Source organism: Oncorhynchus mykiss, chromosome 25 (genome assembly GCF_013265735.2).
Source record: "Oncorhynchus mykiss isolate Arlee chromosome 25, USDA_OmykA_1.1, whole genome shotgun sequence".
NCBI lineage: Eukaryota > Metazoa > Chordata > Actinopteri > Salmoniformes > Salmonidae > Oncorhynchus > Oncorhynchus mykiss.
The window spans coordinates 8,242,647-8,267,460 of record NC_048589.1 but is presented as its reverse complement, the minus strand read 5'-3'; the positions used below and the strand labels follow the sequence as shown (position 1 = coordinate 8,267,460).

At 41.5% G+C, this 24,814-nt stretch overlaps 2 protein-coding genes and 1 pseudogene across 3 annotated transcripts; 1 reads left to right on the top strand and 2 right to left on the bottom strand.

Annotated features, from left to right (window-relative positions):
- Nucleotides 1–204: 204 nt before the first annotated feature.
- LOC110505302 lies at nucleotides 205–8,698 on the top strand (annotated as a pseudogene).
- cf166 (CF166 protein) lies at nucleotides 7,658–13,621 on the bottom strand. Of its 2 annotated transcripts, none has more exons than XM_021582992.2 (5): nucleotides 12,976–13,621; nucleotides 8,831–8,965; nucleotides 8,556–8,705; nucleotides 8,388–8,459; nucleotides 7,658–8,234 (listed from the first exon to the last, which is right to left on the bottom strand). In XM_021582992.2, the coding sequence occupies exons 1-5, from the start codon at nucleotides 13,142–13,144 to the stop codon at nucleotides 8,224–8,226; spliced, it is 537 nt and encodes a 178-aa protein (XP_021438667.2). In that variant the 5' UTR covers nucleotides 13,145–13,621; the 3' UTR covers nucleotides 7,658–8,223.
- A 1,104-nt stretch (nucleotides 13,622–14,725) lies between these two features.
- On the bottom strand, nucleotides 14,726–17,897 carry LOC118944255 (cannabinoid receptor type 1A-like). The gene is made up of 2 exons (XM_036962706.1): nucleotides 17,631–17,897; nucleotides 14,726–16,774 (listed from the first exon to the last, which is right to left on the bottom strand). The coding sequence occupies exon 2, from the start codon at nucleotides 16,761–16,763 to the stop codon at nucleotides 15,321–15,323; it is 1,443 nt and encodes a 480-aa protein (XP_036818601.1). The 5' UTR covers nucleotides 16,764–16,774; nucleotides 17,631–17,897; the 3' UTR covers nucleotides 14,726–15,320.
- Between the last annotated feature and the right edge of the window lie 6,917 nt (nucleotides 17,898–24,814).

Below are 24,814 nucleotides of genomic sequence, written 5' to 3'. Positions count from 1 at the left end.
TTCTGGTTTAGGGTTGCATACACAATGAATGGAAAAACATGCAGATTATTAAAATTGAGGGAATAAAAAAAATGTAATGAGGGAACGAATACAAAATCGGAGAGAACTGTTAAAAACAAAAACACGAATTAATTTGAAAAAAAATCAGTGAAATGATTTTTTTTAAAACGGGAGAATTGATATTAGATTAGTCTGGCCGTTTGTCGTTCCCCACCACCATGACTACTGAAGTGCGCCGTACAATCTGTCAAATAATAAAACATTTTACTGATCATAGTCTGTCTGGGACAGTCACATTTTGACAACTTCTTCGGTTTCAAAGGTAGGCTAATGAGTCCATTGGTTTTATTGAGGTTTCCTGTTGGGAGTGGTGAATTAGTACATCATCGTGGCAAATAACGTTACATCTTTCCCACGTATGTCAGCTGGTTTACTAACTTTAGCTCGGCAAAACGACCATAACAAAATTCTAGGTATCTAGCCACAAAACTTGTTTAAATTATTGCTTGTTGTCAGCCCACTGAAGTAACAATGATCATGTCATCATGTGTATATCCCCCGCATGGATAGGGTTGCTTTGTGTTCAAGCCCAGTGCCAAAAAGAGAAAGAAGAGGCCAACTGTGGGTGAGTGATTTTATAGATTATAAACACAGTAATTGAATAATACGTGTACTTTGTTTTGTGAAACCGGAATATTCTGCCAGTGCCATTTTGTATTGATCGCGCGCGCATGTTTTCTCCAGAGGATTATTTCGCTCATGGCAATGAGGACACGGAGAATAGCAAACATTATTGGGGAAAATGAAGGCAGACACCCAGGTGAGAACCTACAATGAAGGCAGACACCGAGGTGAGAGCCTATACATGTCATGCAGAATAGGGAATTGTGTCGGCTCTATTTATTACATTTCTATCTGTAACGTTGTGAACGTTTCACCTCACAGAAAAGTTCCGTTATCAGGCATGGAAATGTACATTGTTTCGTCTTTACAGGTTCTGCAGGATGAGCTGAACAGGATCATCTTAGACAGCCTATTGGAGTTTATCAGAAAGAGTGACTCCACTTTCCAGCGGGGCACGGATGACTGGGCAAGAGGTATGAGAGCCAATGAGATTCCTACAGCTGCCCTAGTGCGTGGCATGTTAGAGAGAGGGTGCACACGCAAAAGTCTTTGGCATGACCAGGGCTCATGCCATATGCCTAAATTTGTGTATTTTGATATGTTGTCCATGGGATAGAGATTAACCAAGTAACTGTATGTCTCTTCTCTTCTTACTGTGTAAGAGTGAATGTGCCAAATCATGAAATTACCTTCCAGAGCTCCTCTAACCAGCTGCAGCAGTCGGTGACTCCTTTTTGTTGTCTCCATACAAGCCAAAGAGTGTGCAGGTCAGTCCCATGTATGTGGTACTTGAGAAACAACTCTTATTTCTATTATTAGTCAACAAGGGAATTTGTACAACTGCTATTTGAGGTTGGTAATTGGGTAGATTTAATTTATTTATACTTTCATGTAAATAAGTATCTGCATGCCATTTTTTTTATTATGACACGTGGATACTACCTCACTCAAATCTTCAAGCACCTGATGCATAGGGTTCTAGTGAGACTGAGTGCTTGTGTGTCAGTGGATGTTGAAGAGAAGGAAGAGCCTAAGCAACACAGTACATATGTTAACCAGAAGAGGGTGCACTGCTCCCTTGGCACCCTCTGGCACCCTCTGTGACTGGTACATTACTTTTTCCCCCACCTTTATTTAACCAGGTAGGCCAGTTGAGAACAAGTTCTCATTTACAACTGCGACCTGGCCAAGATAAAGCAAAGCAGGGCGACACAAACAACAACACAGAGTTACACATGGAATAAACAAACGTGCAGTCAATAACACAATAAAAAAGTCTATATACAGTGTGTGCAAGTGCGGTAAGATTAGGGAGGTAAAGGCAATAAATAGGCCGTAGTGGTGAAGTAATTACAATTTAGCAATTAAACACTGGAGTGATAGATGTGCAGAAGATGAATGTGCAAGTAGAGATACAGGGGTGCAAAGTAGCAAAAATAAATAACAGTATGGGGATGAGGTAGTTGGATGGGCTATGTACAGATGCAATGATCTGTAAGCTGCTCTGACAGCTGATGCTTAAAGTTAGTGAGGGAGATTTGAGTCTCCAGCTTCAGTGATTGTTTTTCAGTTTGTTCCAGTCATTGGCAGCAGAGAACTGGAAGGGAAGGCGGGCAATGGAGGAATTGGCTTTTGGGGGTGACCAGTGAAATATATCTTCTGGAGCACACTATGGGTGGGTGCTGCTATGGTGACCAGTGAGCTGAGATAAGGCGGTGCTTTACCTAGCAAAAATGTATAAATTACCTGGAGCCAGTGGGTTTGGCAATGAATATGAAGCGAGGGCCAGCCAACGAGAGCATACAGGTTGCAGTGGTGGGTAGTATATGGGGCTTTGGTGACAAAATGGATGGCCCTGTAATAGATTACATCCAGTCTGCTGAGTAGAGTGTTGGAGGCTATTTTGTAAATGACATCGCCAAAGTCAAGGATCAGTAGGATAGTCAGTTTTATGAGGGTATGTTTGGCAGCATGAGTGAAGGATGCTTTGTTGCGAAATAGGAAGCTGATTCTAGATTTAATTTAGGATTGGAGATGCTTAATGTGAGTCTGGAAGGAGAGTTTACAGTCTAACCAGACACCTAGGTATTTGTAGTTGTCCACATATTCTAAGTCAGACCCATCCAGAGTAGTGATGCTAGACGGGCGGGCAGGTGCAGGCAGCAATTGGTTGAAGAGCATGCATTTAGTTTTACTTGCATTTAAGAGCAGTTGGAGGCCACGGAAGGAGAGTTGTATGGCATTGAAGCTCGTCTGGAGGTTAGTTAACACAGTGTCCAAAAAAGGCCAGATGTATACAGAATGGTGTCGTCTGCGTAGAGGTGGACCAGAGAATCACCAGCAGCAAGAGCGACATCATTGATGTATACAGAGAAAAGAGTCGGCCCGAGAATTGAACCCTGTGGCACCACCATAGAGACTTCCTGAGGTCCCGACAACTGGCCCTCCGATTTGACACACTGAACTCTATCTGAGAAGTAGTTGGTGAACCAGGCGAGGCAGTCATTTGAGAAACCAAGGCTGTTGTGTCTGCCGATAAGAATGTGGTGATTGACAGAGTCAAAAGCCTTGGCCAGGTCGATGAATACGGCTGCACAGTATTGTCTTTTATCGATGGCGGTTATGATATTATTTAGGACCTTGAGCGTGGCTGAGGTGCACCCATGACCAGCTCAGAAAACAGATTGCGTAGCGGAGAAGGTATGGTGGGATTCGAAATGGTCGGTGATCTGTTTTGTTAACTTGGCTTTCGAAGACCTTAGAAAGGCAGGGTAGGATAGATAGACTGTGACAAAGGTACGAAGCTACTGCACACAATCAAGGACTAATGTAAGGCTTTTATGTAAAACAGTCACATCTTATAGATTTTGACCTTACTATCTCTACATTGTGTAAATGCTCATTACAGATCATGAGTCTTATGTGCACAAATAATTTGTTTGGTCCTAATAATTTGTCTGGCACCCCAGGCAAAAAGTGTACTTCTTTTGGCAAAGACATGCAACAGTATCCTCCCATTTTAGTGATCTTCATAGACCTAGAGGCTTTCAACCCTAGAGTGCTGCAAGACCTCACCATCTGCAGGGGGGGAGAAAAGCATGATCCCTGACCTCTGTCTCTGTTAGATTGATTGAATGGGGAAAATGCACTTGTACTTGTGTGAGGGTACCTCTAGCTATATGTTAAAAATGCCCATGCGTGACGTGCTATATAATCTCCCCGTTCTCTGCGACAAGTCGGTACGTGGAGCAGTTTTCTCTGATGTTCGTCTTTGGCATCACCACGTCTCGCAGCACCAATCAGCACATGCTACCCCAGTCCATATCCTTTCTGCTGTGCATTGAGCTCTTCCAGTCCCTGTCCTGCACCCTGCACCTGACCACTGTCATAGACAAACCTGCACATGTACTCTACTGTATGCTTATTGTTATTGTTGAATGTATGGTTATTTTGACACTTGGTTATTGTTGTCCCTTTGACAATTTTGATTCTTATTTTTATTTTATATTGTAAATATCCAAAATAAGCTTTGGCAATATGTACATTGTTACATCATGCCAATAAAGCAAATTTAATTGAATTGACAAGGTAGTCTGTAGCTACCACGGATCCATCCATTCACTTTGATGTAGTTGTATTGGACACAGTGATCATGCTCCTCTGTGCCCTATTCCTAAACCCAATAGGGTTCTAAAGGTGAAGTTGAATACCAACTAGAGATCAACGCACATTTTCACTCTTGATCCCCATTGATGACATTATTTTTTTATTTTTGTTTTGTTACACGTCTTTCCCAAGTTAGAATTCAGACTTTAGTGTGTGTATTGCTTTCCCGTCTGTGTCTCAAGGTGATCCTGACCCCACTGGATGTATTATTTTGGATTATTCCTGTGAATTTATATTTTGCATTGCTTGATCTCAGGTTTGTGTGTACGTGTGTGTTGAACATGGGGCCCCCTTACCAGTTGGCTCTGCTGGAGCACTTCCACAGCCAGCCTCTGAGCGTGCTGTGCTGTAAGGAGGCGGCGGCCCTGGGCCACGCCACTGACAGCTGTCATCCTTCATGAGGTGACTGTCTCACACACATACGCACACGCAGGCCCACAAGTCTCCAACACACACACACTTCTACCCATATGATGGTTGAGTAACATTATTTAAATGTTGTGTGTTTTGTCTGTTTAAAACTTGTTGTGATGCTTGTTTACCTCGCACCCTTTCCCCCAGGTACATAGCAGGCTCCCCAGGAGCAAATGGAGCTGTTGACCAGAGATGACCATGTGAAGGTAAATATTGAGTGCTTTGTCTCAATGCCTCTCCACGTTCTAACGTCTTCTCTACCTAAATACCCTCTGGGGAAACAGGTTTGAACATGTTGTTTATCAAGGTTGCCATTGAAATAATACCTCATGTTAGGAATGTAATTGTAGAGCATGGCACCAACTGTCTCGCATGTTCCACATATGCCTCGATTTTCAGATAAGGGAACTGCACATTCTCCTGTCTGGAGAAGAATGTGTGGGAGAATGAAGAGCATGTGTCTGCCATGCAGCTGAGGTAATGATTGATTCCAAAATCGTTGTTTAACGTCGATATAAAGCACAAACATTGCCTTACGAAACTTATTTCAAAGTTCTATACAAGTTGCCATGTACTCGGTTACCTGCTAAGATAAGAAAGTTCAGTTTGTTTGCTCTCCTTTCTTTTGACAACACTCTACGTTTCACCCCAGGATGATGGCCAAAGATGAACTTGTAGCAGCACTGCAAAAGTGCGCTGAGATCCTAAAACCTGGCAAGAGCAAGAAAATGAGCGCTGCACTGCTCCAACTGGAGGATTTACTTGCCAAAGTTGACCAGTCGGACAGAAAGTAGCGATGAGGGTTTTGCTTTACCATTTTTATTTGGATCTCTGACGCATTAAAATAGCAGACTTTTTAATTATATTTCTATGGTGGTGAAATGTACTTTTTGATTGCTTCGACCCTATCAGATGTTGCTGCTGCAGCGGGTGCAGCTGGGGAGATAATCTCTTCTCCAAGGAAAGGCCTCCAGAAGAAAACAGACCTGTTCCAACTGCAAAAGGTAACATTTTTGTAATGGAAAAGAAAGACCGATTTGAATACACTTCTAATATGTACAGTAGTGCCCCTACCCGAATCCCAGTATGTGTGCTACTAAAGCTCCTCTGCTGTCCTGAGACCCCACGCCATCCAGACTGCCCTCAGCAACCCCTACCTTTACCTGAAGGTAAACAACTTACCACTGAGAGGCTTTGTCTCAATAGTGTCTAGTAAACTCCTTTCCTCATATCCTCTCCCTAATCTGGAAAGACTTGATGGGTGTAAGCAATTTGGTGGACTACTATCAGTGGGCTTACGGTCGGTCACCTATTCACAATTCTTTCAGTGCAGATGAAGGAAAAGGAAAGGAGGTAAGACAGTATCTTTAGACAACTGAGTATCAGCCCAAACTTTAAGTGTTAAAGCTACAACAGCAGCTGATACTGATGCTAATGTTGTGTGGTTCAGAATGAAAACCTGCGGACCGAGGACGGGACAATTTCAAATGCTGCTCCTGACATCTGCATTGTGTACAAACTCCATATGGAGTGTGGGAGGCTCATCAACCTGTATCACTGGCAGGAGGTAGGTTTTTATAAAGAATCAAACACTTGTTGGTATTCTTTACTGAACAAGAGCACTTTACATATTGCATTGAGTGAATTTGTATGTATTTTGCAGGCTTATGCTACAGTGGTCTCGGCTGCAGAGGGCAAGGATGCTGACTATGGCAAAGTGGATGAACTCAAACGGTATCCTTTAACTGTTGGAAGTTTTAAAATGCTTGCTCGTGATGTATTTTGAATATTGATTTTCATACCACATGTCCTACTGCAGTCTCTTTCCTTTCCCATAGCCTAGATATACAGTCAGGTCAAATTATTGGCACCCTTGATAAAGTTGAGCAACAAGACTGTAGAAAATGAATTAGCACAAATACTGAGTGAGCTATGTTGTATGCAATTTTGAAAATATTATTATACTAATACAATTGCTCAGAAAAGACAGCCCTCTTGAATTCAAACCACAGGTTGTCAATGGGGTTCAAGTGTGGCGAACCAGATGGCCATAGCAAAATGTTGATTTTTGTGGTCAATTAACTATTTCTTTGGACTTCGATGTGTGCTTAGGGTTATTGTCTTGCTGGAAGATTCACTTGCGTCCAAGTTTCAGCCTCCTGCCAAAGGCAACCAGGTTTTTTTTTATTTTTTATCCAGGCTGTTTCTGAGCTAGAGTTCCGGGGATTCGTAAAATCCACCAGGGCAGAAGTCTGACCTGCGGAGGCTGCTGTTTCACAGTCTCTGAGCTTGTGTTGTATAGTATGCATGTGTCAATTGTTTTATCATGATTTGCTCCAGTGTATTCTTAAGATGTGTGGAAAATGCACACATGTTTACAGTTTACTCCATTAACAAACACACTCAAAGAGAAGTGTGTATATGCAATATTATAAAATATTTTGTCATCAAGTAGCAGTATCACAAAAATTATAAAAGCAGCCATGTTAACAAGTTTAAGGGGTGCATTCATATGTAATGAACAGATGGGTCTTCATGTAGTGGTTGTAAACAGGTGACGAAACAAGATCATTCTACCACTTGAGGGCTAGATGAAGTGCAACTGGGATGAACATTCAGTCAATACTTACACGGAGGGCCGAGTGTGTGGGGTTTTGGTTTTTCCAATTAAGACCTAGACAACCAGGTGAGGGGAATTCCTACTAATTAGTGACCTTAATTCACCGATCAAGTGCAAGGGTGGTACAGAATCCTGTAGACACTCGGCCCTCCGTGGAATGAGATTGAAAGTGCCTTTGACTTGGTCACTCCATAGTGGAGGCAGGAAGCTGTGGTGGAACACAAGCGACTGTGTTGACAGAACCTGATATCGGTATATCTACTTGATTACATTATTAGCTATTTACAATTGAAATATTAGTACTTCAGTTAATTAAAGCATTACCCTGTTGTGACGACATGAAACTTAACATTTTATTGTTTGGTTTTTCTACTAAGTACATAGGTTTGAAAGCAAAACAGTCAATGAAATAAATAACATTTTGAAAGCAGAAGAAATCTAATGAATTGAAGTTAGTCTTTGTAAAGTCCATTAAAAAAGGCTCTGGGGCATTGCAAATTATCTTCTCCAAACCGTACCTTCCACTTGCTAATAGATTGACCAGCAAACCTTTGTCTACATTCCTTTATCATATATACATGTGTAACAAAGAAATACAACAGTGAATAAAGTCTGGAATGCCAGATGTCTTTATAAAAGTAAGAGAGTGACAACTTATCGATACAGGTACAGCAGGAGAAATGTAGGCCACTGGTAGAGGGGGTCCATTTAATTACATTAGGAAGCACCTAGTTGCTTACGTGAGAGAGATTACCACTGACAACGGCTTAGATAAACCTTTGCCCAAAGGAGAAATATGGCACAGTAAGACGTTTCATTAAACCAATCACTTGCAGGGATTTCCAAAGATTTAAACTCTAACTTCCAGCAAGAGAAGGTCGCCTGGCAAAGTCGGTCTCTCAGGAAACATCTGGAAATGAATAGATAAAAGCAGAAAACCAGCCATATTAGCATAACCTTTTAGAGTTTTCCATTCAGGAGTCACAGTTGCCTTCTCACATTCAGCAATGGAATGGTACATGCACTGATAATTAAATATAAAAATGGGCAAAACAATACTCACAGCTTGCAGGTTGCTCTCCAAATCTTCGCATCAACTGGTCATGTGTAAACTTCACAAAAGTGTCATATTGTTCTGTAATAGAAATGTGGGAGAAAAGGGAGGGGTTTAATTTGACTGTAACTAAAAATCACATGGTGCACTTTCTGAATTGTGTTTGACTGTCCACACCTGCCAACTTGGAAGTCATGGTCTCCTCATATTCCTCCCGCACTTTGTCTTCACGCTCCTTCAGTAGACGTTCACAAATCATTCCAACTTGTCTAAGAGTAAATAAGGGCTGTTCTTTCTTTGATGGAGAAGAACCTCCAGCAGATGTGCCTGCAGAGGACACAAGTAAAGCAATTAGGTCATTTGCATGTTGGGGGTCTAGTTCCTTTAGTATTGTGGATCTCCTCCACTCACCAGGGTTTAGGCTAATAGTACACTATAAGCTCATAACAAACCTGGCATACTGGATCCACTAAGATGGGGTGGAGACTCTGGCGAGTAGCAACCCTCTGTCTGTTGGTAAACTCCATCTATGTGCTTTCTCTTCTGAATGCGTTTGTACTCCTGCTTGATGTTGTTCAGAATTTGCTCTAGAATAAGATAGAACGTTGGTCAAACAACTTGTCAAATCTAATGGAGGCCTTGCACTGCAGTGCAATCCTTATGGCCGACAACATGTTAACAAAGACAGTACAGTATGAAGATATGCAGAAACTGCTTCTCCAATAGAAATCCCTGATCACACTTGTCAGCGATGTCAAGATGATGTTCGCTAGCAAAGCTCATGCGCAGAAATACGTCATCACGTCACCTTGTTTTAGATCTGCATTCAATAACGACTTTATACCAGTAGATGGTGTAGTATTGGCTTGGGCCTTTGACTTGTGTGAGAATGATGAAGACAGAAGTAAATATGATTTAGGCTAGGTCTATTCCGCTATCTAAATATGCCATGCTGTTGTGTTATTTAATCGCCATATAAGTGCATCATTTATTTTTATAGCCGCGTGGGGCTACTGTGGTGATCATGTAACCTAATGAATCACACTTTTTCCAGTATTTTGGAGTACGGACTGTAGGCCTTTTATTAGGCATTTTGACTATTGTTTTAAAGAATTCCACTCTGTATGTAGGCTTGTTTTAGACATTTACGTTGCACAACCCCATCATGCAGAGGCTATATCCATGTCAATAAATGAGATGAAACAAAATATTGCTCAAGTCTTGGCTATAACCTGTCCTCAGCGAAATAGCCAAGGGGTCCCAAAGACTATCTGTAGCCTATTCTTATTGCCAGATCTGTTTAAGCTATCAGCAACTATTTTGTTTAAAAATGATTTAGATGCTATATTTAGAGGCCTGGGAGCTAGGGTCTCTTTTAAAGGGGAGCCCTATAATAAAAACAGGTATAAAACACAGTTCTCATTATTCCGCAAGACACCCGTACCCAAAATGATAGACCTTCAACTTTTAGGCATTGTAATTTAGGCTTTTTTATTTTATTTGGATAGGACTAAATTAAGCATTTAATTATTAAAATGATAATACATAGATTTCAATAAATACATGGATAAGAATGCTCTATTCTTTGATTTAGTTCCTATTGCAACAAATTACTGAATGGAAGGCATACTGACTGAACTGAATGAAGGATGAATTCAATGTTCAAATGACGAGTTGCACGCATCATGCATGCTCATCACTTTATTTGGCTAGTAGGCAAATAGGCCTACATTAGGGTGTAACAACTATAGCTGCATGCCTCCAGAAGGGCATCTTCTGAGGCTAAGGGGTGCTTTTCCAAAGTCGCATGGTGCTGCACAAGCTCTTCAACTGGCCAGCAGTGTCACGATGGAGGGAATAGCCTATATGGAGACTACTTAAGACCATTGCAACAGAGTTACTGTAAAGTGTGGGAATAAGCTTATGCCAGACTTAGCCTACGTTTAACCTCTCCATTATTCATTTCACAGTCCATATGTTCATGACCCGGTTCATATAAATCATGTCAAATTATTTTACATTCATATTAACCCATTGTACAGAGTATGCTTTGGCAAGATTGAGTGATCTATTATTGTTCTGTGTTTCATTATTCCTGGTAGAGACTACTGGTTATGATTGCAGACAGAGCCCAGAGAATGGAATGGTGCAATATTGAATTAGTCTTATTTGATAAGGTGCATGGATGAGGATGTCCACGTCACTTCACCCAGAGATATGCCCATGCTTTAGAGATACAACAGTGAAGTTTCAGTACGCTAGGTGTAGGCATAACAGAGCTAGTGCTATCTACACTTGCGCTGGCAAACAAATCCATTACATTAAGTACCTAATGTGAAGTAAACTTAACTAAAGAGTAATAGAGAATGGAGACTTAAACATGCTGGATACCTCTTTCCGGTTTCCTTGACTTAAAAAAATAAATAAAAATGATGCTGTGTTATGCTTGTTCACGTAGCACTCCTCACAGGCCATTTGGTGTGCGTTTCTTTGTGTTGGTGATATGAAACTGACAAAACTCAAAAGGTATTATTGTTCGTAAGGATTGCAACAAGATTGGTTCAAGCCTAAAATGTTAGTCCGTAATCATAACATGGTGTTTGTATGTTCACAGATGAAATTTTACGTTTCATGTTTCACGCATGGCTTTTCTTACGATCCTAACAATTTACATATACATTTTCTTGTGATCTAACAATACCTACGTTCAACCTTTTGGCAGGTCTCTCACTCCATAATAGTTTGCTTCGCAATGCGTTCCCGTAAGTATCACGATGTTGCGCCTCTGGGTTTGAAAACACTGATCTTTTTTCAAGATACAGTGCATTCGGAAAGTATTCAGACCCCTTGACTTTGCCCATATTTTGTTTGTTACAGCCTCATTCTAAGATGGATTAAATTGTTTCCCCCCTCCTCAACCTACACTCTTTCACATTTACATAAGTATTCAGACCCTTTACTCAGTACTTTGTTGAAGCACCTTTGGCAGAGATTACAGCCTTGAGTCTTCTTGGGTATGATGCTACAAGCTTGGCACAACTGTATTTAGGGAGTTTCTCCCATTCTCCCATTCTCAAGCTCAGTCAGGTTGGATGTGGAGCATTGCTCACAGCTATTTTCAGGTCTCTCCAGATATGTTCGATGGGGTCAAGTCCGGGCTCTGGCTGGGCCACTCAAGGGCATTCAGAGACTTGTCCCGAAGCCACTCCTATGTTGTCTTGGCTGTGTGCTTAGGATCGTTGTCCTGTTGGAAGGTGAACCTTCTCTCTAGCCTAAGGTCCTGAGCACTCTGGAGCAGGTTTTCATTAAGGATCTCTCTATCCTTTGCTGTGCTAATCTTTGCCTCGATCCTGAATAGTCTTCCTGTCCCTGCCGCTAAAAAATATCCCCACAGCATAATGCTGCCACCACCATGCTTCACCGTAGGGATGTTGCCAGGTTTCCTCCAGATGTGACGCTTGGCATTTAGGCCAAAGAGTTCAATCTTGGTTTCATCAGACCAGAGAATCTTATTTTTTCAAGGTCAGAGTCCTTTAGCCTTTTGGTAAACTCCAAGCGGGCTGTCATGTGCCTTTTTATTGAGGAGAAGCTTCCACCTAGTTACTCTACCATAAACGCCTGATTGGAGAAGTGCTGCAAAGATGGTTGTTCTTCTGGAAGGTTCTCCCATCTCCACAGAGGAACTCTGGAGCTCTGTCAGAGTGACCATTGGGTTCTTGGTCACCTCCCTGACCAAGGTCCTTCTCCCGCGATTGCTCAGTTTGGCTGGGCGGTCAGCTCTAGGAAGAGTCTTGGTGGTTCCAAAATTCTTCCATTTAAGAATGGAGGCCGCTGTGTTCTTGGGGACCTTCAATGCTGCAGACATTTTTTGGTACCCTTCCCCAGATCTGTGCCTGACACAATCCTGCCTCGGAGATCTACAGACAATTCCTTCGACTTCATGGCTTGGTTTTTGCTCTGACATGCACTGTCATCTGTTGGACCTTATATAGACGGGTGTGTGCCTTTCCAAATCATGTCCAATCAATTGAATTTACCAATCAATTGGTAAATTGATTGTCATTATGGGGTACTTTGTAGATTGGTGAGAGAAAAAATATTTAATCAATTTTAGAGTAAGGCTGTAATGTAACAAAATGTGGAAAAAGTCAAGGTGTCTGAATACTTTCTGAATGCACTGTAGCTGCTGCAATAACACAAGTAGCTATTGGCTAACACCTAGAATGATCTTGGGAAAAGAACATGCTACCTTAAAAGGCCCCGTGCCATTAACGTGATTTTCCTGTGTTTTATATTTCCACACTGAGGTTGAAATAATATTGTGAAAAATGCCCTTCTAGCGTAAGAGCTGTTTTAAAAGACCACCTGAAATTTCAGCCTGTTTTGGTGGAATTGAGTTTTGGCCTACCAGCAATTTCTTTTTGACCATTGTTTTAAATAAAAATCACAGTACGGTACTTAATTACCCATAAATTATTTTATATTTTGATTAAAAACTACTGCTGCATTGGACCTTTAACGTGCAGCAAGATTTCCCACTGCCCATCTTGCTATAGATGTCTGATATGAGTTTGGGTTTATCCGGTATAGTACTTACCAGCTGATAGTCTGGATGACACTTCTCCAAATGGTGACGGCTCCATGCGAAGGTATTTCCGTGGTGATGATGATGGGGACACCGGAATACATCTTCTTCTTTTAGGGGACGTCGGACTCATCAATGGATCAAAATCCATGGTCCTTTTCAGGGTCGCTCCACACGCCATGATTTGAACTTAGGAGGGTCTACAAAGACCGAACGAGGAACGGTGTGGCTAATGCGAAACACAAAAGAAAATGGCTTTCTAACGTTCGTTAGCTAGCTAAGAAAGAGCTTATCCTGATGGCTTTTCAGCTAGCTTTGCAACTTCGACAAGTCCAGGAAGGAGTATTGCTACTGTTAGCTAACTTATCACGCTAGCTAGCTAGCGTTAACCAACCAAATTAAAACAAATTCCCTTCACCTTTCCGGGAAAAGTTACCCTCCTCTTATCACTCCGACGCCCGTGTAACGTTGACTTTTGTTTTCACTATCTTATAACGTTATCTGTTTGGATGTCCTTAGCTAGCTAAGTTATACATTTAGACGAAGATATAACTTGCTGCCTAACGTTACCATCTTGAAAGGCAGCGAACGTCAGCTTTTTCTTGTTTTTGACCACCAGAGCCGTCTGTTTCTCGTATTGATGACGTCAAATATTCAATTATGCGCTCATGCCGGTTCGGTTGGGCATGCGCAGATGAGACTGATGATGGCGGTGATTTGGACTGCGGTCCCTGCAATCTGGAATCCATAGGAGGTCCCAACTCTGACATTAGCCGATTAATTATGAAATTTAAAATGGTCAAAGAGTGAGATAAGGGTAGGCACATCTCAAGGATTCCGGATAGCACTAACCTTTTGTAGTGCAGACAAAAGTTGGTCGTTTGTGTGGTTATGGAATTACATAATAAATTACATCATTTTGCGCTGCTATCCATATACATTAGTTAGTTAGTAGCCATATTCATACACATTCTTGTTACTTTAATCTTGAAGATTGGTGTATTTCCATTAGTCTTTGCCTGTCTCTTTTGCTCTGCAAATGCATGGGCCCTAATGTGAAATTGCTTGTTTCACTTAGGTTTTGTGCCTTTTCTGTTCGTTTTTCACTTTATATTTATTTTTTATCTTGGGTTTAACTTACTTTTTGAGGCAGTACAGTACCTCACAAAACATGGCACGTTATCTCATGTGCCACTGCCTACACCTCTTTCTCCTCCAGACTGACAAAAACATATACAACCAAAACCCGATAAGACTGCCTTTATGAGTACTGTGCACACTTGACTTTATTCAGAGGCTTGGAAACTAAACCACATAAAGGTGTTTAATAATTTTGAAAATAAATGATTATGATTGTAAATGAAGTATGTGCACATTTTATCCTAGTAGGGACCTCTTAAAAATTCACATTCCTTTAGTTCTTCACAGACTTAGAGGGCCTCTGCAGATTTTCTTTCATTTGTTTTTGGTTGATGATGGAAGCTTTTGATGTAGGTACAGCTGCAATAAAACACACTGGCTATTGTGTTTCAATTGCTGTGATCAGATGAAAACATTCATATACATTGCTTATTACTAAATTAGCTGGTTTGGAATAAGTAACTGCACATAAATACTTTATATTTTTTCTGTCTCTGTAGTTTCATGAGATAAGGTATTTTCTTCACAGTAGCATTGCAGTGCCATCCTCAATCTCATGAGATGCACAAAAAAATACAGGTGTATTATACTGTATGTGGTTCACAAGCTGCTTTCCTGAATGTTTTTATTTAAAAAATTAATTATAATGTGTATTCATAGAAAAACACTTAATGCATATGGAGAGGGGGAAAACATATTTAATACTGCACAACATGACATGTCTTTGTGGTTCTTCTTTGGCGGAAATCTGTCTCCGCATAAAATTAAATAATGGGAATCATTGAAAAGATGTACATGGTCTACTCTTGTATTTCATAACATGGTCCTCAATTATGCATCACTCAAAAAATAAGGAAATCAAAACAGTTTCATACAACGTGCTTTATGACAAGAACTACAAACCATCACAATGTACTAATTTACAATATAAAGAGCAGCCAATTTCACCTACAAGCACTTTATAGAGACAAACCATACAGTCAAAGCATGCCACTAAATACACAACTGTACAGTTTAACAATGATTATCGCCATTATTTCCCAATGAAAATGAATTTCTTCTGAAAGATTGAAATAAAAAGCCACATTCTCTTATCCTATAGCTACATATACTTCAGAGAACTGAATTAGAAGTTGATGTTTAGCAAACTTTCAGTGCAGTGCAAGTTGGGGTAGTGACTACTCTGCATAATTCCTTCAGAGTCGATTCCTTCACAGTCACATGATGGTAGACGCAGTTGTCTCGGGGGAGACCAAAAGGGTAACTTTGGCCAATTTCACAGTGGTGTTTGCACAGCTAGCCGTGGATTTGTAGGCCGTGGCTGTGCCTTTTACGCTCCTGCTGTGGCAATCGGACTCAGCACTGTTGTCCAGTAGTTGAGAAGTTCCCCTGCATGTCTGACAGATGTTAAGAAAGGCCAGGCGCAGGTCCTTACTCCTCAGGGCGTAGATGATGGGGTTGATGGTGGAGTTGAGCAGGCAGAGCATGCTGCAGAAGGCAAAAACCGTCTTGATAAAGTTGTTCATCTTCCAGAACAGGTCGTAGACCATGATGGCCAGCACAGGGCCCCAGCAGATGACGAGGACCACCAGAATCAGCACTAAGGTCTTGGCCAGGCGGATGTCCATGCGGGCCTGCTCGGGTCGCATTGTCTGTACCTTGGTGCCATGCGCTGTGTAGACGATGATGCTCTTCTGGGAGTGGCGGCTCATCATGCGCACGGCGTGGTGGTGGGCCTTCCACAGGATGAACATGTAGGCATAGATGATAAACAGCAGCAGCACACTGGTCATCCCTATCCAGAACATCAGGTACTTCACGTCGATGAGTGGGAAAATGTCAGAGCACACTGAGTTCAGTTGCTTACAGTTCCAGCCCAGTAGGGGGAGCACCGCGATGACAATTGAGATAGTCCACATCATGCAGAAGGCGATGACAGCCTTTGTCTTGGTGACGATCCGCTTGTAAGCCATGGGCCTGTGGATGGAGATGTAGCGGTCTATGGCTGTGAGAAAGAGACTGCCCACAGAGGCACTGAAAGAGGCGATGACCCCACCAAGCTTAAAGAGAAACACATTGGGGCTGTCCTTCCGGTGTAGCACATGGAAGTCCAAGAAACTGTACACAAATATGACACTGCCCAGAAGGTCGGCCACAGCCAGGCTTCCTATGAAGTGGTAGGAGGGCCGACAGCGCAGGGTGCTGGAGTAGAGGATCACACACAGTACGATAAGGTTCTCCAGCACTGTGAAGGTTCCCAGGGTGAGTGCCATGATCGCTACTACCAACTGCTGGCTGGGGGTCAGAATCATGAAGCACTCCATGTCCACAGAGTTCTCCCCGCATTGGATAGAATCCCCGCTGTCCACAAAGGTCCCATTGCCAACCAGATCAGAGAAGTTGGTCTGGTAAATGGAGTTAAAGATGAGCTCCTCGTCTCTAGCTACTCGAGGGAAGTAGTTTCTAAGTGGGGCAGAGTGAGCCTTCTCTAAATGGAATCCAGTCTTGGCAAAGCCAGACTCTATGGATGGGTCACTGTAGCTTACATTGTTGGAGCCAAGATATTGCAAACCATCAGTTATTGTTCGGAAAGTGGTGTCAGCTATTCCATCCAGAGCAGACTTCATGGCTGTCCAGTTGGAAGGTAAATTATGTAACATAAGATGAGTATCTAGAGAAAAAAGTTCCAGACAATTTAGAAATGATCAATACTTTTTATTATTTAGTTTAATTGTGATGTGGGGGATGGCAAACGTGTATGTATTTAACTGTGGGTGATGTGGGTAGGTTGCTGAGTGACATTATTGACATCCCTGCTGTATCAGCCAGCTGACTCTCCAGCAGATGCGTCTCAGACAATAATGAGAGAATTAACAGTCGATGACAAATTAATGAGACCCATATCTAACCTTCTGTGCTGCCCCCAGGATAAAAACATTGCATTAAGTAGCCTATGTAGGTCAATCTTTCCTTTAATCTTTCCATTAAGGGGTAATTACGTTTCAAAATTATGATTCAATTAATTATGCATCAAGGTAGTTATATTCTCTCAAGACAAGATTGATTTGTTGAATCAATCTGTAGAACTGTAAATGACTATGTTTTGCTCTCATAGATAAACAGTACATAACCCTTCTATTTGATAATTAATATATCTGTACATTTGGCTAAAAAAATTACAATAACCTACACAGGCCTATTCGACATGTTTGTTTTTCATTAATAAAAAAGTACAGGCTATTGAGAATAATTGTGATAACATTTTCATGCAGATGTTTATAGATAAGCAAACCATTTATTGGTTGTGATATAGAATATACAACAATGTGACGATGCCCCTTGTCCTACTCATGAACGAATAAGAAAGACCAACAATAAGTAGGGTTGTAGAGAGGCTGCAGGCAAGTAATTAGACTCACATAAGAATAAACACTGTCATAAGGTTATAGCGAAATCAATGAAGTAACACATTTTTGACTATGCATTAATGCAACATTTGATTTTATTAAAACAAAATGTGTTTTTACCTTCACATTCTTTGCACAAATAACTTGCGTCGATCCATATGCCAGATTTAATTTATTACATGAAGACAAGAGAAAGTGTATCCACATATCCACTCTCAGGAATCGTAGCCTATTGATGTCAACAGTTGCTTTTTCAAAGTGCATCAAAAGTAGTTTTTATTTCGAATTTTCGTCATGATGAGCCTCGCATCATTGTTTAGTAAAGCCAAGAGACAGCGATGTGTCTGTCTGAGGTATGGGATTATTATTTATAAGGAAGGGGTCGCTTTGTGCGCTTCTGTGTCACGTGCTCCGAGGTGCCACAACGCCTTGGACCAGTATAGTGCGCTCGCATCGCATCCCAACATCCACGCTCGCTCAATAATGAGATACTCCATCATTTTGATCACCCACCCAACCATTATCGATGTGTTGAGGAAAACGAAAGCATGAGTACCATTGTTGTAATTAATGTTAAAACACTAACATTTACTTGGCAAACCACTTTTTTATTACTATTGTGTTTAGATTCTCACTTCAACCTATAAGAAATGATGACATCCTCCTTTCTTGGGTAATATGTCTGTATGATGTGTTCTTGTATGTATGCAACCATCACTAATGGTAGAGTGTGCCATTTATTGTGACTGGAAAAAAGGCATGATGTGTTCTATAGCCTGGAAGGAAGAGTGGGTAAATAAAAAATATCCAGCCAAGTGTGATATATTTAACCACATGTAGCAGTGTGTTGAAAAATATATAATATCAGGAGCTGCAGAGGTGTTAAAATGAGGTTGTGGGTGTGTAGTGGGACAACTGCAGAGAATAGGCTATATGTCTCTGGTAAGTGGGCTATTAGAGTCAGCTGCCCACCATGTGAATTCAGTCTGAGGATTACTTCGCATTGAGGAAGTTAATTATTTATTCTTTATTTATTCAGGGAAAACCAATTGAGACCAGGGTCTCATTCACAAGGGTGCCCTGATCCCAGTAACATAACAATCAAATACAATATGAAAAAAAAACTGCGATCAATACAATGTAAAATAAAAATACAGCACAACACAACATAAAAAAAAAATGGTTACATGTCCTCAATCAAAAACTTTTAATTACCTGAGTGGCACCAGAATATTTGGCTGCCTCTGATCTAGTCTCGAAAATCGAACCATAGGCAACAATGACTAGGGTCTGGTTTCAATAGAAAGCAATAGTAGGCTAAAGGCATCTTTTTGTAGGCACAAACTCTGCCACGGCTGGTTGGGCAAAGCCTAAGGGGAAATTCACGTTTTTTTTGTTGTTGTATTTTTGGATAAACGCCCAAAATAAGGTATGTGGTAAACACAGGCTTTATACCTTTTCTTTATACAGTGCCTTACAAAAGTATTCAGCCCCCTTGAACTTTGCGACCTTTAGCCACATTTCAGGCTTCAAACATAAAGATATAAAACTGTATTTTTTTGTGAAGAATCAACAACAAGTGGGACACAATCATGAAGTGGAACGACATTTATTGGATATTTCAAACGTTTTTAACAAATCAAAAACTGAAAAATTGGGCGTGCAAAATTATTCAGCCCCCTTAAGTTAATACTTTGTAGCGCCACCTTTTGCTGCGATTACAGCTGTAAGTCGCTTGGGGTATGTCTCTATCAGTTTTGCACATCGAGAGACTGACATTTTTTCCCATTCCTCCTTGCAAAACAGCTCGAGCTCAGTGAGGTTGGATGGAGAGCATTTGTGAACAGCAGTTTTCAGTTCTTTCCACAGATTCTCGATTGGATTCAGGTCTGGACTTTGACTTGGCCATTCTAACACATGGATATGTTTATTTTTGAACCATTCCATTGTAGATTTTGCTTTATGTTTTGGATCATTGTCTTGTTGGAAGACAAATCTCCATCCCAGTCTCAGGTCTTTTGCAGACTCCATCAGGTTTTCTTCCAGAATGGTCCTGTATTTGGCTCCATCCATCTTCCCATCAATTTTAACCATCTTCCCTGTCCCTGCTGAAGAAAAGCAGGCCCAAACCATAATGCTGCCACCACCATGTTTGACAGTGGGGATGGTGTGAGCTGTGTTGCTTTTACGCCAAACATAACGTTTTGCATTGTTGCCAAAAAGTTCAATTTTGGTTTCATCTGACCAGAGCACCTTCTTCCACATGTTTGGTGTGTCTCCCAGGTGGCTTGTGGCAAACTTTAAACGGCACTTTTTATGGATATCTTTAAGAAATGGCTTTCTTCTTGCCACTCCAGATTTGTGCAATAAACGACTGATTGTTGTCCTATGGACAGAGTCTCCCACCTCAGCTGTAGATCTCTGCAGTTCATCCAGAGTGATCATGGGCCTCTTGGCTGCATCTCTGATCAGTCTTCTCCTTGTATGAGCTGAAAGTTTAGAGGGACGGCCAGGTCTTGGTAGATTTGCAGTGGTCTGATACTCCTTCCATTTCAATATTATTGCTTGCACAGTGCTCCTTGGGATGTTTAAAGCTTGGGAAATCTTTTTGTATCCAAATCCGGCTTTAAACTGCTCCACAACAGTATCTCGGACCTGCCTAGTGTGTTCCTTGTTCTTCATGATGCTCTCTGCGCTTTTAACGGACCTCTGAGACTATCACAGTGCAGGTGCATTTATACGGAGACTTGATTACACACAGGTGGATTATATTTATCATCATTAGTCATTTAGGTCAACATTGGATCATTCAGAGATCCTCACTGAACTTCTGGAGAGAGTTTGCTGCACTGAAAGTAAAGGGGCTGAATAATTTTGCACGCCCAATTTTTCAGTTTTTGATTTGTTAAAAAAGTTTGAAATATCCAATAAATGTCGTTCCACTTCATGATTGTGTCCCACTTGTTGTTGATTCTTCACAAAAAAATACAGTTTTATATCTTTATGTTTGAAGCCTGAAATGTGGCAAAAGGTCACAAAGTTCAAGGGGGCCGAATACTTTCGCAAGGCACTGTGCGTTTTGTTTCCCTAACCCCAACGAAAATTATCCCCGTAATTCTCCTTTGTTGTTATGACGTAGCAAGCAACCTGGTCTCAATATAAGACGTATAATACTATACCCCCTCGGAAGGCATATGATAAATTAAATCATCCAATTCGTATGTTATTGTACGACCGGGTAAGATGTATGATACTATACGTCCTACAATTTCTATGATATTGTACTATTCCTTTCATAATGTAACCTAACATTACATCATGGCGCCAGAGAAAATGGCTGGTAACCAAATATGTTTTTTGTTAGTTTTTTTGCATGGTTTAACTTATTTTTGAACTTATTCTGTACATAATGCTGCTGCTACCGTCTCTTATGACTGAAAATAACTTCTGGACATCAGAACAGCGATTACTCACCACGAACTGGCAGAAGCTTTTTTTTTCTTTAACGAGTCCGACGAGCCCTACGTGAAAGACATACTGCCCGATCCCTGTCATTTGCGTGACGAGAAGACGGAGAAAAAGAGGACAGAGGTCAGGCTGCCTTCTGAGAATTTCATAGGCGATAAATTTCGTAGGCGAATAAACCCCCACTGCCTTCCGTTCTACTAGCTAACATGCAATCATTGGAAAATAAAAACAAAGACCTACGAGGAAGATGAAACTACCACCGGGACTTTAAAAACTGCAATATCTTGTGCTTCACGGAGTAGTGGCTGAACGACGACATTATCAGCATACAGCTGGCTGGTTATACGCTGTATCGGCAGGATAGAACAGCGGAGTCTGGTAAGACAATGGTGGGCGGACTATGTATATTTGTGAACAACAGCTGGTGTACGATATCTAAGGAAGTCTCAAGGTTTTGCTCGCCTGAGATGGAGAATCTCATGATAAGCTATCTACCAACAGAGTTTTCATCTGCATTTTTCGTAGTTGTCTACATACCACCACAGACCGATGCTGGCACTAAGACAACACTCAAAGAGCTGTATTCCGCCATAAGCAAATAGAATAACGCTCATCCAGAGGCGGCGCTTCGAGTGGCCGGGGACTTTAATGCAGGGAAACTTAAATCCTTTTTTACCAAATTTCTATCAGCATGTTAAATGTGCAACCAGAGGGTAAAAAACTCTAGACCACCTTTACTCCACACACAGAGACGCCCTCCATTTGGCAAATCTGACCATAATTCTATCCTCCGGATTCCTGCTTACAAGCAAAAATCTAAGCAGGAAGCACCAGTGACCCGGTCAATAAAAAAGTGGTCAGATGAAGCAGATGCTAAGGTACAGGACTGTTTTGCTAGCACAGAGTGGAATATGTTCCGGGATTCTTCCGAGGGCATTGAGGAGTACACCACATCAGTCACTGGCTTCATCAATAAGTGCATCGATGACGTCGTCCTCACAGTGGCCGTCTGTACATACCCCAACCAGAAGCCATGGATTGCAGCACCCACACTGAGCTAAAGGCTAGAGCTGCCTATAAGAAATCCTGCTATGCCCTCCGACGAACCATCAAACAGGAAAAGGGTCAATACAGGACTAAGCTCGAATCGTACTACCATGACTCCGATGCTTGTCAGATGTGGCAGGGCTTGTGAAATATTACAGACTACAAAGGGAAGCACAGCCGAGAGCTGCCCAGTGACACGAGCCTACCAGATGAGCTAAACTACTTCCATGCTCGCTTCGAGGCAAATAACACTGAAACATGCATGAGACCAGCTATTCCGGACGACTGTGTGATCATGCTCTCCGCAGCTGATGTAAGACTTTTAAACAGGTCAATATTCACAAGACCAGACTGATTTTTGTTTTGTTTTGAATTTTACCCCAGGAGTCGCTGGTGCGCGATGAGACAAGGAGATCCCGGTCGGTTACGACAGAGCCTGGGCGTGAACCCAGGGACTCTAATGGCACAGCTGGCGCTGCAGTACAGCGCCCTTAACCACTGCGCCACCCAGGGCCAGACTGATTACCAGGACGTGTAATGCGAGCATGTGCTGATCAACTGGCAAGTGTCTTCACTGACATTTTCAACCACTCCCTGTCCGAGTCCGTAATACCAACATGTTTCAAGCAGACCACCATAGTCCCTGTTCCCAAGAACACTAAGGTAATCTGCCTAAATGACTACCGACCCGTAGCACTCACGTCTGTAGCCATGAAGTGATTTGAAAGGCTGGTCATGGCTCACATCAACAACCCAGAAACCCTAGACCCTAGACTTATCCCAGAAACCCTAGACCCACTCCAATTTGCATATCACCCTAACAGATCCACAGGTGATGCAATCTCTATTGCACTCCACACTGCCCTTTCCCACCTGGACAAAAGGAACATCTGAAGAATGCTATTCATTGTCTACCACTCAGTGTTCAACACCATAGTACCTTCAAAGCTCAACAATAAACAATAAAGATTCTGGGACTGAACACCTCCCTCTGCAACTGGATCCTGAACTTCCTGATGGGCCGCCCCCAGGTGGTAGGGGTAGGTAACAACACATCCGCCACCAACAGAATAATATAAATTGCCCTGAGACCACATTGCTTTTGCCTAGGGTTGGGTTTTGAGACTGACTTTGAACAGACAAGTCTATGGGGGTTTATGAGGGTGACAGGGTTTGTGAGGCTGGCTATTTTTGCTAGCATTATTTGTGTGGTGTGAGTGTGCCTTTTACCACTTTTTTTGCCCATAAATATTATGAAATAATATGTAAAGATTGAAGTAGTTCCTCTCTGTGTTGCACAGCTGCAAAATTACTTCCACCATGAACTCTGACACCAAACACCCCCACCGCCAAATGAAAAACAACTTTTCAGGATAATGACATACTATTTTTAGATGCGGCATTTTGGAAAATGTTCAGACACTTTTCATTGTGTATGTGACCTCTACAATATAGCAAAGATGGAATTCAGCACTTACTCTTGGACTGTCACAGAAACTGTGTCCAAAAGCAACACTGTATTTAAATGCCAATGAGAATGTATTCATAACACTTTATCAGGCCCATTAAGTATAATCTGTTCCATGTCTCTGCATTTGTAAGACTGCATTAATTTGTTTCTGCGTGTCTTTTCTGCCTCACAAATGTAGCCTATGAGACATGGACAAAACAGAGTAACATAGCATTGATGAAAATGCTCTCTCTCCCGTCATATGAAACAATATGAAAGAAAACATTAGTCTTTCCATCCAGCTCTATTACGGCCATACATTTGAAGTGTCATTACCAAGGAAAAGCACCATCAATGCAAACGGACATCCAGGGACGGATTGGGACAAAAATTTAGCCCTGACATTTCAGCAACACCAGCCCACATCACCACGCGCCAGGGGTGAAAGTAGATTTAATTTCTTACAGGTACGGGGCACCCAAGCAGGCACGCAAACTTTTTTTATAACCTAGGTTTAATCAAACAATTACATATAGAACCCAAATAAATGTAATATGATCTCTGTGGGCCTAGTAGCCTATTACCTTTTTAATGTGGCATAAACACGACCAGTCATCCTGTTTTCATCTAATTGTCAAACAATCACCTCCAAAGGCACTCCTGTAGGCTACCTGCACATGTTGGTCCACTCAAAATAATTATAGCATTCAAACAGTGCACTGTGTACCCGCAATTTGATGAATGGAAAGAGACATCTGTTAAAAAATAATTAAACGTGTATTGTAAATTAAACGTGTATTGTAATGACATTCTGCGGTTGTTGTCTGCCTGTGTCTCGGTCTCGACCACTCATCTCTGCTTGGAATAATATAAGTGTTCTCTTTGAACCACAATGCAATTTGTAGCATTTGCCATTTTTCATTTGGCTGATATGAGGTAATGTTAAATAATAAATAGCCTCAATTTTTCTTGGCATTTTGCGTTAATTATTGTGATAGGTTCACTATTTTGCCGGACCGGACCGGCTTACTTTCATCCCTGTCTCGTTCAAACAGTAATGACACACCCCTTGACTTTTTCCACATTTTGTTGTGCTACAGCCTGAATTAAAAATGGATGGAATTAGATTTTTTTTGGTCACTGGCCTACAGACAATACCCCATAAGGTCAAAGTGTAATTATGTTTTTCAACATTCTTACAAATTTAATAAAAATGCAAAACTGAAATGTCTTGGTTCAGTACGTTTTCAACCTCTTTGTTACAGAGTGAAAAGAAGGAAGCTTGTACAGAATAAAAATATTCCAAAACATGCATCCTGTTTGCAAAAAGGCGCTAAAG